The sequence below is a fragment of the Megalobrama amblycephala genome, linkage group LG3, assembly GCF_018812025.1.
Source record: "Megalobrama amblycephala isolate DHTTF-2021 linkage group LG3, ASM1881202v1, whole genome shotgun sequence".
Lineage (NCBI taxonomy): Eukaryota > Metazoa > Chordata > Actinopteri > Cypriniformes > Xenocyprididae > Megalobrama > Megalobrama amblycephala.
Window position 1 is genome coordinate 5,256,554 of NC_063046.1, and position 18,457 is coordinate 5,275,010.

Here is an 18,457-nt window from a genome sequence, read left to right on the forward strand (position 1 = left end):
CTCTAGTTTTAAACTGAAAAAATAAAAATAAAAACAAAATCAATAAATGAGTTTCAGTAAAACTTCTCTGGAACGATATTTACAGTGAATTTGTTATAAAATCTATTTGATACTGAAATGTTACACATTTTATTTTTAAAAACATGTTGTCTTTATAATATCATGCTATTTTCCTCTCACACTGAATAAATGTCTATTTATATATGGTAATATTTTTTGTTAATGTTAGTTAAGAAATACAACTGATCATTGTTAGTTTTACCTCAGGTCGATTGAATTAGTTCTTTCGATTTTAGTAATGTTATTAAACATTAAGAAATTAACATTAACTAAGATTAATAAATGCTAAGTATTTGTCATTGTCAGTTTGGTAATAATGAATTAACATTTTAACTAATGAAGCCTTAGTACCTGAACAATAACACATAATCAGAACATTTTCAATCATTATAGGGCATGTTGTCCATATTAAAATATAAAAATGTTTAACTTTGAAAATAAATAGCCTATTAAGTCTTAAGTATTTGGTGCTGTGATGAACAACATTAAGATTACAAAAAAATGAATGGCTGTTTGAAGCATTTTAAAAACGTCACTAGCGCAGTTGCTTTGTTTACGGGGTTTCCGGGGTAACCGCTGCATTTCTGCTGTTTCATCAGCTCCCTCTGCTGTCAGAGAGTGAACGTGCACTTTCATTCAGCGCATCACTCGTTCTGCCATGTGCTTCTCATGCACTTTGGGCTAGTTTACATGAGTGCGCGTGTCTTTTTGACGCAGCATACAGCGGTGTTGTGATTTTTATATGGTTGATGGGAAAGTAATTTTAAAATGCTTTATAAAAATTTGAATAATTCGTAATAAATAATTATTAGTATTTATTATTAATAATATTAGTATTATTAGTATTTTGAAGTGCCCACGATAACAATATCTTTCATATTCATTATTGTGATAAATCGTATTACCGAATATCAGCACGTCTAGGGCATACTATCCACCCTAAATAGTATTGAAAATTGATAATGTCACATACTATTTAGGATGGACAATATGTGCATTGAGAGGCAGGCTAAGCCAGTCAAGCAAATGCGCTCTGTAGAGCAGATTATCTGTTTAGGGCTAGAAACGTCAGCGAAAAATGGCAATTTAACATAAGGGGACCCGTGGTGTATGGCCCGGTCCTAAATGGCACCCTAAACCCTCATGGTCTTCCTCTGAGTCCACACTTTCATGATGTAATGCCATTTTGGGTAAAGTCCTCTGCGTAGCTCACAGACTTGCGGGCTCAGCTGAAGTGCACATCGAGGGCGCATATCGGCCACAAAGATGGCGGACACGTGCAGAAGTGTGGGATTCAGCCTATGTAGATAGAAATGGCTCATTCTAAGGTAATAAAAACATAATGGTTCATTATGTAAGGTCTTTATACACCACTGATAGTTATGTATATTATATTGCATTTCTGTCAATAGATCCTCCTAAAATTTACACATTGCACCTTTAAATTAAAAAGTTGCAATTATGACTTTAATTACATTTCAATTACAATTTAAGAAAAGTCCAAATTATGACAGTTGAAATTATTACACTAAATAGAAAATTATTATGTCATTAAAAAGTAGAAATTGTGAGTTACCTATAATTGTGAGATAAAAAGTTGAAATTTTGACAAAAAGAAATTATGACATTCAAGTCATAATACTGACTTTTTAATTGCAACTTTTATCATTTCGAATTTTTTTTAAATCTATTAATATGACTTATGTCATAATTTCAACTTTTAAATGTAACAATTAAGATAGCTTCCAAAGAAATGGGGTTCCTTAATATTCCCAAATCCCAGAAATCAGAAAGTTTGAAAATCACTCGTTTAAGATATTAAAAAGAAACGAAATTGTAGCAGACAAATACAGCTGCTACAGAAACAAACAAACAAAACAAAATAAAACAAAACACAGCTGTAAAGTTACTACATGGCCAAACAAAAACTAAACTCTGAATTCGGAATTTATCCTATTTTTAAGTTACAAACGCAGACGCAACGCAAAAACACTTGTGAACGCCTTTGATTCGTTGAACGCTGAACGACGAGGGCGTAATCAGCTGACAAGTCCTAAGGGGAAGGCATGGCTCATGAATATTAATTAGGTTATAAGACTGACAGACTAACCACAGGAATTTCGCTTCAGGCGATGGAATGTTCATAAAGTTTTGTTGGACTCGCGCACGTGTTTTCAAAGCAAATCTCTTTTAATATTCGGACGATACACTGCGTTCAAAGGCCATGTCATAAACAAAACAAAAGCTCCCCAGCTTGTTGTGCTATTAATATTTTTCCTCTTTCAACTTCCCCTTAAAGTAACACAACACACACTTGACCGCACTCAACAAAACACGCTAAACCGCAAGCAAAATCTCTTACCTTAACACTGCTCGGGTAGACAGTCTTCTCTTTATATCCTCTTCCAAAAGAAAACAAAAACAAACGGACACAAAGCGCTAAAGTTGTCAATGTTTTAAAACATTTACGTTTAGTTGGGGAAAAAAGCCCGCAAAAAACTGACTGGTCCAAAATACGTTAAGTACTAAAAGCAGGAACCAAAACAACCCAAAACAGTGAGTTCAATTCATGAGGTGAGAAAAAAACAACAACTCTTTCCCTTCAAGTCCACCGACTCTTCCTCGAAAAAGCACATGATCACGGGGCGTGTTTGTAGAAAAATAGTGATTTTCCACTCGAACTCGAGCTCTGCAGTATGCTTTTCATGTATGAATCTAACTGTTGCATATAACTGATTGTTATGCACAATTAAATACAGCTAAGTATATTTGAATTTTATTTACATCATATCTTCATTGCTGTATTGCACAAAATCATGTCAAGAAATAACTTTTTTTTTTCTGTAACAGCTTTAATGTTGGAAATAATACAATTTGTGCAAAACAAGAGCATATGACAGATTTACACAAAAACGCACTGTATCCAAAGCATAAAATCTCAATTACTGTACATAATAACACATCTTGTCTGTGGACTTCATTCTCACCACAATGATTGTGAGAAAAAAAAAAAAAAAAAAAATGTTATATATGATAAATATGAAAAATGATTTGTGACAACATAAATAGAAAACATTTGTTTTTAGATCATATAGTGCAGTAAAGCATGATGGGAACTGTTGTTCAAATGGGAAAAATATCAAGCCCCTTTTGATGTCTCTTAATCTTTTAATATTTATGCAGAGGATGCATGCATAGAAACTTATTTCTGCCACAGAATAAAAAAAAAACTGCAAGAACTGCAAGATATAAACTCACAAGTTTATAATTTCCACTTGCAATTGTGAGATAGAAACTTTGAATTGTAAAAGAGAAAAAAGTCAACTGCTTGTTTAAAACTCATGATTCTGATTATATCAATTTTCAATTGTGAGAAAAAAATATCAGAATTTGCGTGTTTATAACTTCCAATTGGGAGATATAAACTTACATTTCTAAGAAAAATTGTGCTGCAACAGCTAAAACCTGTCTACACTGAACGCGACAAACTGGACTACGTCAGAAATAGAACGGTGAATCTGTTTACTGTCGGAAATTTGCTGTGTCACGCCGTATCCAGTGTAGACTAGGGGTCCTATCATACACCCAGCGCAATGCAGCGCCAGGCGAGACGCAAGTGTTTTTGCTAGTTTCAGCCCGACACAGTTATCATTTCCACGTCCTGCGCCATGTTGTTTAAATTGCAAATGCACTGGCGCACATCTGTTCGCCCATGGGCGTGCTGGTCTGAAAACGAGGTGTGTTCAGGTGCATTGTTGGCGTGTTGCTATTTTGAGGCAACTGAATACGACTGCGCCACTGACCAACTGAAACCTGGTCTAAAGTCAACGGCACAATATTTGTTTTGTTATTTAAAGAGCGCGTTAGTAATTTGAGCCTATAGTCGTGCATACGCTCTGCAGCAGCACACAAACATGCCAAATATTAAAAATAAAAAGATTACAATGTAAAAGATTATTATTGTGTGCATAAAGATTTTTTATGCACACCTTTAGTGGAATCCAGCTTGACCCGTAGATGATCTCCTCATGCACGAGTAGATTCGTTTCCTCACTACAGAAGCATTATGTTTTTCCACTTGTAAATAGTTCCGCCATGTAAATAGCGAATCCGCCATGGCGCAAGTGCAACTGGCTTTTAAAGGGAATGGGAGATGAGACTCTGATTGGTTTATTGCACATTACGCCCAAAACACACCCATTACTCATTAAGAGAATAGGTACAACCCTTTTAGACCATACACCGGCTGACCATTTTTTCCGTCGTTATACTAGCAAAAGTGGATTTGTCCTAAGTGTACTTGCGCCGTGCGCTTAGATTATTAAAATAGGGCCCAATATCACTGATTATAATGGATTCTATTATCTTTTGACGCATCACGCCGCTCGTGTCCGGTGTAGACACGGTGTAAGAAGAAAAGTCGCAATTAGCGTTTTTACTTTTTTTTATTGTGTGGTGTGGCAATCATTTGCATGCTGAATGGATTTCTTATTTCATCAAAAGTCATTCTTTCTCAAGAGAAAAACTCATTTCAATCCCTTGTAAGACGCATTCACACTGACAGCGATTTGCTGCAACAAAGCAGCCGCACTTCATTCATTTTCAGTGGGAGTTGGTGATTTCCAGCAGGTTGAGCAGAGTTTCTTTTATGCAAATGAGCAGCAAAGCAAATCAGCCAATGGGAGCGCGGACAGCTGGGACCAAAATCACACACAGCGACTCTGAGATTGACTTCAGATGTTTCCGCTGGCATCGAGCAGCTGCTCTCTGATGGAGTTGAGCTCCACTAAACCTTCGTGCAGTTGTTTGGCCAGGCTTCGCACCTCCGCCGTCACCTCCTTCTTACAGCCCTTCTTTACCTCCTTCATGTCTTTAGTGAAGTACTTGTCTATTCCTGTATGCAGACCGGCTAACTTGGCCAGAGTGTTGTTAGTGATTTCTATAGCTCGCTCGACCGGGTCAGTAACTAGATTGATGGTTTGGAGCGCCCGTCGCACTTCCCAGTCACCGGTGTAGTAGTTGTTGCGTCGCAGTAGCGGATGAACGCGCAATCGACAAAGACCTTCAATGATGAATCGCAAACAGCGCTGCATTTCCACCAGCTGAGCCTCGTAGTCCTGAATGATTATCTCGATCTTCTTACGGTCCTGCGTGAGGAAAAACAACACTTCAATTGTATTAAATTTGATACATGAATTTCTAAGGCCTCTAAATGTTCAACATGGTCAAAACTTTGCTAAAAAAAATCACACAAATCTAATTCAAGCAATGTGCTGAATCATGCTAACAACATGTTAAATCATGCTAGCAACATTCTAAATCATGTTAGAAACATGCTAGCAATGTGTTAAAACGTTAGCAGTGTGATAAATCATAATCAGGTTAAAAATGTGTTAGCAATGTGCTAATTCAAGCTAGAAACATGCTAGTAGTGTTAAATTATGCTAACAAGATGTTGAAAACATGTTATCTATGTGTTAATTCATGTTATCAACATATTAACCATGCATATTAAAATATTAACATGGTAAATCCTGTAACCAACATGTTAAATCATGTTAGAAACATGCTAGCAATGTACTAAACATGCTAGCAACATGTTAAAACATTCAAGCAGTGCTAAATCGTGCTAACACCTTACTGAAACATGCTAATTAATGTTATAAACATTTTAGTAAATGTATTAAATCATGCTTGCAAGATGTTAAAACATACTAGCTATGTGCTAATTCATGCTATCAACATTAACCTTACATATTAACATATCAACACGGTAAATCATGCTAATACATGTTAGCAATTTGTTAAATCATGTTAGAAACATGCTAGCAATGTGTTAAATCATGAAAAAACATGCTAGCAATGTGCTAATCATGCAAAAGAAATGTGATAGTAACATTAACAAATGGCATGGTAGAAACATGAATCATGGTAACACAATATGTTAAAACATAGCAGTGTAAAATCACGCTAGCACTGTACTAAATCATGTTAGCAACATGCTAAAACATGCCAATTCATGTTACAAACATTTTAGAAATGCATTAAATCATGCTAGCAAAATGTAAAATATGCAAGCTGTGTGTTAATTCATGCTAACAACATGTTAAAACATGACAGAAATGTGCTAATGTCAGCAATGTGTTAACTCATGCTAGAATCATGCTAGGTACGTACTAAATCACGTAAGGAACATGTCAAATCATGTTAGCAATGTGCTAATTCTTGATAGAAACATGCCTGCAGCATGCTAAATCCTGCTAAAACATGTTAGCAACCTGTTAAAACATGTTAACAATCTGTTAAAATATGCTAGCAGCTTGCTAGAACATGTTAATAACATTCTATTGTCTTCGAGTAAAATCTGCAAAGCTTTTCAAAGTTATGTCAAACTTTCAGACAAGGCTTTGTCAAGCCAACATCACAGTTTGTCATCAAACTTTAGTCATCTAGTTCATGTTTGCAAGGCTTGATATAAAGACCAGCTAAGCCAATTTTATTAAAGAGTTGACATAATGTATAATTTGTAATCATATAACTGGCGCATATGCGCTTCCAGTGTTTGACCTCCTAACAATGAAGGGGAACATAATGAAGGGGAACGTACATGCATGTTGTGGATATTGTCTGAAATGCTGGCTGAAGCCGCCGTGATGCCGCCCGCCGTGGCCACGCCCAGTCCGATGGCCGAGACGATGATGGAAGCGCCAAACGTAACAGGAATCAGCGCCAGTCCTGCGATGGCCGCGGCTCCGCCGACGGCTGTGGTCGTGCCGCCCGTGATGTTGGCGATTTTAGTGCGATGGTGGAAGTTGCTGATGTCGTCTGCGATGCCGTATAAGATCAGCACGTGCTGGTAGAGCAGCTCGGCTCGCTCCATGAAGAGCTTCAGGTACACTCGGAGGCCACGATGGACCTTATCAGCGACTGCTTTAAACGATCTGACAGGAGAGAAAGAGGACCAGTTAGTGTGTGATACTTAAAGCCGAGGACACACTTAACGATTGTAAGGCCGATTATGAATGTAAACTGATACTTGTGACTGATCGCGCTCAAACGCGTCCAGTTGGAGCCAGTTGCGCTCAGTCGCGATTACAGTCGGTGTTCAAATTCCATGTGTAAGTATTTAAATCTGCTTCAGTCGCAGGAAACAATCGCCGCAAAGTCTTAAAATGTTTTAGCTAGCCGTTAAATGTGTGCCCGGCTTAAGTCAAAACCTGACTCTCTAAGACCAAAACAAAGACTTTATGATTTTATCAATGACGAACTAATTGGATGGATGGTGGAAAGTGTTGAGATTGAACACTGCAAAAAGAGATTTTTGTCTTGTTTTTGTCTTTAAATCAAGAAGTGCAGATCTTCATCTTTTTAGCATAAATTATAAGAAAATAATAAAGTCAGATAAAGTCACAGAAATCATTACTTTTTTTCTTTTGAATTAGTTTCTTTTTTGCACCAGATTGGGAGATATTTGTTCTCGTTTTAAGCATAAACACACTTCATTTTGGCCATTCCTCAAAAAACGTGACTTATCAATGTCATTGTGAATCTTACATGGTCTCTTCCTCTTTAGAGCTGATCGTCTCATTGGAAGGAAGTTCATCCCAAACTGAAAAACACAGAGATTGAATGTGAAATGCGTTCGATTGGATGAGCGCCAGGTGAATTAGTGAATTAATCTCGACTCACACTCGACTGTATTCCACCACTCCATCAGACTGTCAGTGTCCTGCCGATCAAACACACATTTATGACAAACACACTTCAAAATCACATCAAGAGAAAGCGAAAGGCTTCTTTACGGCCACACAGAATCTATCCTTTACTGACCCCTTCATCCTCCTCTTCCTCACGCTTCTGCTCTTCCTCTTGATCTCTCAGTCGCCTCATGTCCATCTGAGCCGACATCCACTCAGCCTTACAGAGAGACGTGATGGAGAATGAGACAAAACACCAGTGACAGAAACCATAATCAGCAATTTCATCAGTTTTTCTGACTATAATCACACAGGCATTTTTACTGTCCCTACTATATTGTTGATCATTACCTTAGCAGCATCAGACAGGTGATAATCTCCAGACGTGGCACCCAGAGAGTCCAGAAAGTCTTCGGGAAAAGTATCCTGAAAAAGCAGGATTTACACCAGATGAAGTGGTAGTGAATGAGTTGACTGTAGACTGAGATGAACGCACACTTACCTTTGACCTTCTGCGATCCGAGTCAGTTTCTTTAGGTTTCTGTGGTTTATTGTCCTGCGTGAGAGGGACCATCAGTGCTAAACTCATTTGTGTGAACCACAGAAAAGCATGAAAGTGAAAGGATAATAGATACCGGTGTGTATTCCTCCCAGCCGACGTCCTCCGCCAGCTCAGCGTCTCGGGCCTTGAACAGATCTGCACCCTTCTGAGGGACCTCGTCTTCCTCAACGCTCTGGAGATTTCAGACGTCAACAATGTTTTCAGATCAATTTTAATATTAAAATAATAAGTTGAGAAGAAAGTCTGAATCGCACCTTTGAGTCTCGGCGGGACAGCGGCGGCACTTTAAGAATAGGAGGCTTCTTCATCTGCAAAGAAAAAGTGCGAAATTTAATAAAACGGACGACGATCAAAACTAATCAACAGCATATGTGGCATTTGTTGACTGCAACAGAAAATAATTTTCACCTCGTCATAATCTTTAGTTGTCCTGATCTCAGATTCTTCAATGCTCTATAAAACACAGACAGTGAACAGTGTGTCGAATTCAGCTGCCCACTTCAGTAGGAAGTACTACTTATTGCTTTTGCAGATCATTTAATGTTCAAAAAAATGGTCAGAACTGATTTTTAAATACACCAATAATTATGCAAACTGAAGCCAGGGTTATTATCATCAACTAAAACCATAAAAAAAACATTACATTTGTTGAAATAAAATAAACATTAACTGACATGAAATATAGCTAAAATAAAATGTTTTTTTTTTTTTTTCCCACGATTTTAACTTGAAGTGGTAAAAAAAGTAAAACTGAAATAAAAATAAGAAATTATAGAGCTTTATATTTAAAATATACTATAAAAATATAATATCTTTTTAATGTATTATATTAAAAAATCTAATAAAAATTACAAAATTAAAACGAAAATTGAAGATATAAATCTAAAAACTAATTTAAAATATTAATAACTATACTAATAAATTATTTATATTGCATGCATGCTTGAAATAAAATAAATGCTAACTGAAATAAAATGTTCTTATAAAATATATAAATATATAATATTAAAAAACGTAAACTAATTTTATTTAAGCTTGTTGCCAAGGCAATATTTAATTTACTAAAAGTACTAAAATAACTAAAACTGAATGATTTTTTTTTTTTAAATATATAATTTTTTTCTGAAAAACTAAACATACAAAACAAAATTTTATGAAAAAACTTTCGATATTTGTAGTATTTAAAAATGATATAAAACTATATGTATTTAATAGTTTAGATTTAAAAGAAATAATAAAATTGACAAGAACAACAAAATTCAAATGAAATGGAAGATATAAAAAGTATATATAAAAAAATAATTCAAAATATTAATAAAAACTATATTAAATTAAAACTAAAATTAAAACCTAAATATTAATAATTAAAAAAAAATACTTATACATTTTCACAAAAAACAAACAAAACAAAAACAAAATTACAAAAACTTTAATTAAAATAAAAATGGGAAATATAAAAATAAAATATTTTATTTTATTTAACTACTTGCCAATACAACATTTCTCATTTTTGGTTTAACAAAGTTTAACTCGAAAGACTAAAATAACTAAAACTGCAATAAAAGCCTGAGTTCTGAGTTTGATGATTTACCTTTGACTGTCTGCGGTGTAAACGAAGGACTTTAAACTTCCCTGCTTTCTTCTGTACAAACAGAAAAATGCCATTTAAAATTCAAATGCGATTGAAAGCTTCACAGAGATCGTGAGAGCGTTTTGTGAACGTACAGGTCGACAGTCTTGCATTTCCTGATGTTTCTCACTGAAGTCTGAAGATGTGAAGAGATCTGCTGCTTTATAGCCGTCTTTCTCCCAATCATCTGCCTGAAAATATCAAACAAAACCAGTGATGCTTCTCTTTGGCTTCTGAATTAGATCTTGTGTATTACTTCTTATCAAGTGCCCTACCTTTGAATCCCATGAAGATGGACCCATAAACCCATTGGAATATGAACTCTGGAAAAAAAAAAAAAATCATATAAGCAATAATAATCAAACAAAAAGTGAGCAGAAACAGAATATGGTTTAGTTTGAACCTTGAAATTGTTTGGTGAATAACTGCGTCCGGCTTCGGTTCTCTGTAACATGTCTTCCTAGAAACATATATATTAAAAGATATTAAGAGAACATATGTGTTCTCTTAATATCTTAATAACTGACATGTCGACGGTTTCTCTACCTTGAGCTCCTGAGGCGTGTAACTGCTCATTCCCTTCAGCTCATCCAGCCCGTCGTGATCCTAAAACCACAGCTGATCTGTGTTAATAATCCCAGATACATATCTGAGCTTTCCACAAACATCCGTACGAGTCGAACAAACCTTAAGTTCTGGATGAGGTGTGAAACCACAAGCTCCCTTCAGTTCAGCATCGTCATTCTCCTGTAACACAGATCCAGAGATCTGAAGATACTGTTATAATGTTCATCGGACAGAGCCGCATACTACCACACTTCTGCAGTATACAGAACGCATACTGTACAAATACATATCTTAAGGGCCTTTCACACTGAGCACGATTAAGCGATGCAAATGTACGACGTGATAACAATCACGGTGACAAAGCAACATTTTTTTTTCTGGCCAGTGTGTTGATTTCTTTCCCCATCACAGGACGTCCAATAAGATTTGAGCTTTAGATCACGTGCCCAGAATACTAGCGTCTTTCTTTGCAACAAATTATGTTTTGGTAAACACTGTTACAAAGACCACAAACTCACATAAAAACCAAAGAGTCAAACTGGCCAACTAAATGAAACACTGATCCCCATAATGGTGATCAAACATGTTCAATATAAACATCAACATCTAAATCTCTGTTAATTCTCAAAAAGCACTTCTGCTGAGATCTTGGGAGATAAATAGCTAAAACTGAGATAAAAATATTTACATTTTTCTAAAAAAAAAAAAAAAAAAAACTAATAAAAATAAAAACACACAACAGAATTAATTACTAAAATAAAAATGGGAAATGAAAAAACAAAATCTAATTAAAATATTAACATTAAAATAAAACTTAGGTATTAAAACAAAATATTAATATAAAAATAAAAATTATTAATATTAAAATAATAGTATAGTATATATAATATAATATACTATTATATATTATAAAATAATATATAATAGTAATATTAAAATATAGTATAAATAATAGCACTGGCCAAAATACATTTTTACACTAAATTGGCTTAAAAATAAGATGAAAACTGATGCCACCTGCTGAATTAAGCACTGAAGTGACGAGATGCTTTAAAGAATGAAGTGTATTACTGTTACTAATGTTCATTTGTCGAATGTATTAATTGCATTAAATGCTGTACAGTATACAGTTAGTAAAGCTACAGTATTCTCTTCTGAAAATACCTTAAAATGTGGTATTTCTTCCTTTGTTTCATTATTTGCCTTGTCAACCTATACAAGATAACAAATACAAAACATCTCAGATCTGATATAAACACTCACAGAAGTGTGAAAACAGACACAGTCCCATCGACACTCACCTTTGATAAGCCGATCACAAACCCTCTTTGAGGAACAAATTTGACTTTGACTTTCTTTTTGTGTTTCTGACAAAAAAAGAATAGCAGTGATTAAGATAATGCATTAATGAGAAAATAACAGACAGGACAGAAAGATGACAGATCTGCTCTCTCTACCTGTCCATCAGCATTCCCACTGATCCCCTCTGTGTCTTCAACCGGTTGCGTCTCGATCTCTGCCGTCTTCTACAACAGAAAATCATGTGTTACTCAAAGTCTGTCGCTTTGGACTATCAAGACTGGGCACTCTAGCAACACCTTAACAACCACCCAGAATACTCTAGCAACCACTAGAGTGAACTATCCAGGGCTCAACGCTAAGGATTTTTCTACTGTCCCGGTCGGGCCAGTGGTTCAAATTTTTACTTGCCCCACAACAAAAAATTAACAAAAGAAAAAGACAAGAAAATGGGCCTATACAATAAGCATAGTTATTGTTTTCTTTGTCTTTGTTACATTTAACCTCAGTAAATAGGGTTATGACACCAAAAGCTACTAGATTAACTCTTAAATTTTAAATATTATTAGACAAATAAACAGTAAGTAATAAAATAGTAACAAATAATCAAATTACAAGTGATAGCACAAATAAATACAACACAACAAACATGAATGAAATAAATGGTGCTTTTCAAGTTTTTCATGTAGGTTTAAAGAGGAGATTTTCAGGTACAGAAATTTTAATCTAATGTATAACTATAGAATAGATTAAACTTTACTAAAGTTAATCAGTCAAGAGCAGTAACAGATGCATAAAAATGTTTTTAATGTTGAAAATATAAAACGTTAAATACTGTTATTTGAAATTATTTTAAAAAAAAATGAAGACAATTTAAATGTGAAATTAAACCCACCAGTAGGTGGCAGCGAACAGTGGCGTAACTTTGTTTTAAAAAGTGGGTGGGACAGGAATGTGTATGTGGGGGGGGGGGGGGGGGGGTATTGCAATTGTATTATTACAAGAATAATAATATGATATTAAAATTAATATGATAGTTTCTTCCTTACATCTGCTATAATACAATATGTCTCGAGAGTATGTATATTAGTTAATAAATACGTGGATCCGCTTTTCCAAATAGATTGTCCTGATGCACTGGAGGCAATATTTTCGTTTAGCATGCAAGAGATTCTGGGTTCGAATCCAACCATGTATGATTTTTTTTTTAATTTTTTATTTTTTTTTATTAAAACCAAAGATGTTCGTCAGTGATTGTGTATTTTGTTTTGTGATTCGACGTAACGAATAGAGAGTCTCTGCAACAGTTAAGCGATAGATTGAAGCACTCGTCCGTGTGAACACTGCGCAGTGTGCACGAGCGCCAAGAGAACACTGTTGCGCCTCTGATAACAGCGACAACAAGCACTCAACATGATTTCAAAAACAACACATCCCAGCGCCAGATCGCCTATTATTAACACAAATTGATAATCAACTAGAGGTGTTTCTTTTGTATTAGATATCCGCGAGATGATTCAAAAAGTGGTGGGGACATGTCCCACCCGTCCCACTCGCAAAATTACGCCTATGGCAGCGAATCACTGTTAATGAGTGAATCAGATTCAACCGATTCATTCAAACGGCTGATTCATTCAGGAAGTGTTGCTCAAAGACGTAAAACAATTCTGTGGACTTTGGAACTATTTTCATTGGCGAAATAGAGTGAAACAGATGATTTGGTGTCTAAAATTTAAGCCACATGATATTAAGTTCTTGTTCATTAAACTGTACGCTGAATAAGATCAATATCACATTTGTAATCATGCTAATATTTGGACAAAAACGGCGCTCTTTGTGTAATATTGGTTAAATTATATAAATATGAAATATATACAGGGTCATTATTGCCCCTTATCTTGAATTCTGGGGCATTCTAGAGGCATTTTAATAGACTAAATCACGCAGTGAAAGCGTACACTTTAATATGCACGCGCAACAGTTTAACCTACTAGACAACATCATGTAGAGCATGCGTGCACTCATTGGGTGTGTTTTTGTTTGTTTTTGTAAAGTGAGGGACATGCTCGATAACATCAGATCGTTAAATCAACAATTACGATATCATAGACGATATATATCGCACACCCTACAGCACTGGCCCGATCGGGCAAGTGACCGTTCCGTCTAGGCCTACTGTCCCGAGCATCGTTCACACTGGCCCCGGGCCATCGGGCAGTCCTTATTGTCGAGCCCTGCTATCAGTCTGTCTGAGAGACCGCATGGCCCTAAAACCTTCAAACTTTGAGCTTTTTTTTAAAACTATTTCAAAGTTAAAACTACTTTTATTACTACTTTTATTATTATTTTTTCAAACTATCTCAAACTTTCTGGCTAGGCTTTCTCACACCAACATTTGTATTGCCAAGATATCAATGTTTTGGAAAAAAATAAAATAAAATTATATATATATATATATATATATATATATATATATATATATATATATATATATATATATAAACATATTTGGGAAACAAAAACTATTAAAAATGACAAAAATACAAAATTACTAAAACTTTAACTGAAATTAAAATGAAGACCGAAAAAAAAATAATAATAATAATTTTGTATTTAAAAAAAAAAAAAAAAAACGAATAGTTTTTTTTTCAAAGACACTATAATAACACTGACATCTGCTGGTCACAGAGGTGCAATGAAAACAATAAATAAAAGTCAAACTGCATTGCTTTGGAAATTATGTATTTTATTTAAGGTTAATCTGCAATACCCTTAAATACACCAGGCAGAATTTTTGCAAAATTGTGCATTTATTTGATAATTTTTTGTGTTTTCTCAACTTGTTGTATACAACAAGTTGAGAAAACACAAAAATCTGCTGAAGTTTGTTGCCTTAAACTCTTTAAGTTTTCTCAACTTTTCATTTTTTACAGTGTGTATGTGTTTTCTTAGATACATTTGGAATGAATATTTTGATTTCTCCCTCATTTCAGCCTGATAAATGCTAGTCAATCTCAGTAATTATTATCAGACACTCTGTTGTATGAGTTCAGTGGACTGACGTTTGATGTCAGTATAAAGTTAAAGATTGCCGAACAAACTAAACAAGAAACTACAAATGGGAAATGGATTTACCTGATGTCTGTCATGGAGTGAATAGCCGAGATCCACGTCTCCTTCCAAAAAGGGATCTTTGGAAAAGGACTGCAAACAGTACACATGCATTTTTAAATAATAAGATATTGTAAGATTTAAATTCAAATAGGCTTGAGACCCAGACCCAGCCATCGAAACAACATTAAATCAATGTTAATGTCAATGTTAACTGCATTGAATCAACTCACATAAAAAGCCAAGAGTCAAACTGCCAAAATAAATGAAACACTGATCACCATAATGGTGAACATGTTCATAACATTAATATCTAAACCTTTGTTCATTCTCAAAAAGCACTTCTGCTGTGATCTCGAAAGATTTATTGTCTTCTTTTATCTTTGGTTGTTTTCAGGCTGTGTGGTTTTACATCAATTGTAGTTGTGTTTCATTTTCTGAGAATGATGTTGAACCAACATCACATTGTAACATTGATTCAGTGCCATTACTATTGATTTTTGGATGAAATTTCCACATTTTTTCAACATTAATTATGGGTGCAAAAGTGATGTTTAATCAATGAAGTTAACATTGACACATTAACATTGATTTGACGTTGCTTCAATTGTTGCATGCTATCTGGGGATACAGTTCAAAACACAGCAGCAGAAATCTAGTAGCTTTCTAGTATGTTTTTCTTGCCATCATTTGAATATCTGTCTTCATCTCTGCAAAAGGCCAATGAAAATACCTTTGACTGCATCGATGGAGGAGGACCAGGCAATGATTTCAGAGCAACTGCAGAAACATCCTACAGAAATGAGCAAAGATGAGAGTTTTGTAGATTAAAGAGCACCTATTCTGCTTTCTTTAGTGTGTAATGTTGCTGTTTGAGCATGAAAAAAGTTTCCAAAATCCCTCCAGCGGGAGTTCTTCTCTATATCAGTGTCAGTGTTTCTGATTTCCCTAAAACACCTCTATTGTAATCTTGAGTTTTCTTCACAATATTCCTCATTTAAATAATTAATATGCAGAATAAAGGGGCGGGGCCTGGTTGAGTTAGTTAGTAGTGTGTTGAAACTGGAGGTTATGGTAATGGGACAGGAGACAGGAACTAAACAGAGCGTTACTGACAGACTGGGAAGAGAGGAGATGCAACAATGGAGAATATGCAGGAATTAATGTGTTTTATGATCATTCAAGCATTAAAACCATACATTTTTGTTATATTTCTCATACCTTTGATGGTCGATGTGGCACAGGAGGCTTGAATTTCTTCTGGAAAACAAATAATAAAATAAAGATGTTAAAGAGCGGACACTGAGGTCAAATCGCAGCGCAAAGAGAAACGTGTCTGTACCGGTTTGCAGTCCATATCTTCATCCTTCTTCTCTCCCAGAGATGTGAGATCAGCGGTTTTGGATGAGGACATTAAATCATCCTAATAAGACAATTCAGTGTGGTCAGAGTTCAAATGTTACCCATCTTTAATAACATAATAAACTGATTATTGAAGTACAGTGTTAAACCTGATAGTCTGGAGTGAATCCTTTAGCTGAAGCTTCAGTGTGTTTCCCCTAAAGGTATAAAAGAACATCAGAAACACTGAAGATTAAAAGTTGGCTAGACAAAATAATGGCACATTTTAGACACACAGACAATTATCACATCTGCCAATATTTTACACAGTTTATGCCGTAAAACATGACAAACATGAAAGTTTCTTGCAGTATATGTATTACATGACGAATGCATTGTGTGTTTAAATACCAGAAACATCAGTGAAAGTGTTAACGGAAAATTTAAACAGGCTTGTTATTAAAAAATGTTTAAAAATTGTGTGAGGAATTGGAAATGAGCAGCCTTTCCTCTAATGGTTAAAAAAAAGCACAGGATATTTTAGTTTAGAATAATGTTGCATTATTTATAGCATAATTGTAAGCTATAATAATTCAATGTATTATAATTAATATAAATATAATATATACATAGTAATACATTCATTAATATAAATGAAAATTATTTTATTTAAAAAAATATATAAATAATTTTAATTAAGTAAAGTTTATGAAGATGATTCATTATTTTATCAAGTAAATATTATATTATTTTATAATTTGTTTAGAATAATATTGGGATATATAGAAATGTACATTATTTATATTATAATGTATACATTTCTATGTTATAAATTCTAAAATATTATATAATAAAAATATTTTATTTTAATAACAAATTCTATTAAGAATAAATAATTTTGTTTTAAACAATATTATAAAATATTGTATTATTATCAAAAAAGTAAAGATTATGAAGATCATTCATTTTTTATTAAGCAAATTATATTTTATAATTTGTTTAGAATAATGTTGGGAAATATTGCAATGTAAATTCATTATTATTTATATTATTAAAATAATTTTATTTTATAATATAATTTATAAAATATTATTTTAAAATAATAAACATTTTATTTGTATTTTTAATTATTTATTTAAATTAATTTGTATATATTATTTTATTATTAATTTTATCAAGTAAATATATATTCTTGTATCACTAATAAAACACAGTTATTGAGCCCTTCAGATGACTGTACTCATGATGTTTCACCTTCGATCCTCTGCGCTGTGAAATAATCTTGGGTTTTGATGATTTCTTCTGTTGAGAGCAATAAAATCTGCGATGAAAGACATGAATCTGAAATGACTGAAACATGATTCAGAAATAAAGAGCTTCATACTGATTTAATCTCGCCGGCTTCATTCTGCTCTTCATCTAGAGCGAAAAACTCATCCGTGCTGTCAACGATGAGCTGAAGACAAATACACAAATCATTAGAGAAAAAACGAATATGATCTGCAAATGAACTGAACACTAAAACAATAACTGCTGCTGACATTTATTCCTCTTTTATTTGAGGTTGATCGTACATGAAGATATTCACCTTTGACCCTCGATCCAGCGTGTTTGAGTTAGTCTCAGAGCTCTTCACTTCATCTCCAATTTTATCCTGCAATCAATGATATTGTCAATGACAGCGGACAAATATTGAGTTGTTTGAAGTTAAAATATATATCCCAGGTTAACATCAGAGACAATCAGAGCTTGATTTCCCCAAAATTAGCAGTGAAAGACTTTCATTCCGATCAGCTAACAGTGCGATTTTGAGTCAGGACTGTATAGCCTATATATTTTAAATCAATTGCGATTGTTCTACTCTGCTCTGATTGGTCAGATGGCTCGGTGACGTCACGGACCAGGAAACTATAAAGCATACCCAGAACAAAGAACGCTAGCTTCTGGAATATGCAGGGGGTACGGCAACGCGTACCCCCTGCATATTCCAGAATATGCACCTTTCGAAAACGTACCTTTCATGGGAACTATCGACGCTACGTCAATGACATGATGGGAACGCTATCCCAACTACGCCGTATCACCAAGTACCTGTCTATTATCTTGTAGAACTGAGGAACCCGGAGTATTAGTTATGTCTAGGTTATAAAACCTAATGAGCATGTGCTGGGATGACCATCCAGCTGCATC

At 34.4% G+C, this 18,457-nt stretch overlaps 1 protein-coding gene across 3 annotated transcripts in view; it reads right to left on the reverse strand.

Annotated features, from left to right (window-relative positions):
* Positions 1 to 4,486: 4,486 nt before the first annotated feature.
* The window catches only part of si:cabz01007807.1, a 29,498-nt gene continuing 15,527 nt past the window's right edge, over positions 4,487 to 18,457 (reverse strand). Inside the window, exons 12-38 of one of the 3 annotated variants that reach the window (XM_048183586.1) lie at positions 17,856 to 17,921; positions 17,652 to 17,723; positions 17,522 to 17,569; positions 16,438 to 16,485; positions 16,269 to 16,349; positions 16,148 to 16,186; positions 15,660 to 15,719; positions 14,951 to 15,019; positions 11,974 to 12,042; positions 11,818 to 11,883; positions 11,681 to 11,728; positions 10,637 to 10,696; positions 10,496 to 10,555; positions 10,353 to 10,409; positions 10,225 to 10,272; positions 10,045 to 10,140; positions 9,911 to 9,961; positions 8,728 to 8,772; positions 8,574 to 8,627; positions 8,393 to 8,491; positions 8,260 to 8,313; positions 8,109 to 8,183; positions 7,891 to 7,977; positions 7,750 to 7,789; positions 7,615 to 7,669; positions 6,668 to 7,001; positions 4,487 to 5,207 (exon numbers count right to left, since the gene is read on the reverse strand). In XM_048183586.1, the coding sequence (XP_048039543.1) occupies positions 4,794 to 5,207; positions 6,668 to 7,001; positions 7,615 to 7,669; positions 7,750 to 7,789; positions 7,891 to 7,977; positions 8,109 to 8,183; positions 8,260 to 8,313; positions 8,393 to 8,491; positions 8,574 to 8,627; positions 8,728 to 8,772; positions 9,911 to 9,961; positions 10,045 to 10,140; positions 10,225 to 10,272; positions 10,353 to 10,409; positions 10,496 to 10,555; positions 10,637 to 10,696; positions 11,681 to 11,728; positions 11,818 to 11,883; positions 11,974 to 12,042; positions 14,951 to 15,019; positions 15,660 to 15,719; positions 16,148 to 16,186; positions 16,269 to 16,349; positions 16,438 to 16,485; positions 17,522 to 17,569; positions 17,652 to 17,723; positions 17,856 to 17,921 (2,295 nt within the window). In that variant the 3' untranslated portion in view covers positions 4,487 to 4,793. The remainder of the gene's footprint in view (positions 5,208 to 6,667; positions 7,002 to 7,614; positions 7,670 to 7,749; positions 7,790 to 7,890; positions 7,978 to 8,108; positions 8,184 to 8,259; positions 8,314 to 8,392; positions 8,492 to 8,573; positions 8,628 to 8,727; positions 8,773 to 9,910; positions 9,962 to 10,044; positions 10,141 to 10,224; positions 10,273 to 10,352; positions 10,410 to 10,495; positions 10,556 to 10,636; positions 10,697 to 11,680; positions 11,729 to 11,817; positions 11,884 to 11,973; positions 12,043 to 14,950; positions 15,020 to 15,659; positions 15,720 to 16,147; positions 16,187 to 16,268; positions 16,350 to 16,437; positions 16,486 to 17,521; positions 17,570 to 17,651; positions 17,724 to 17,855; positions 17,922 to 18,457) is intronic. The other 2 variants (XM_048183588.1, XM_048183587.1) reach the window with 2 other exon arrangements.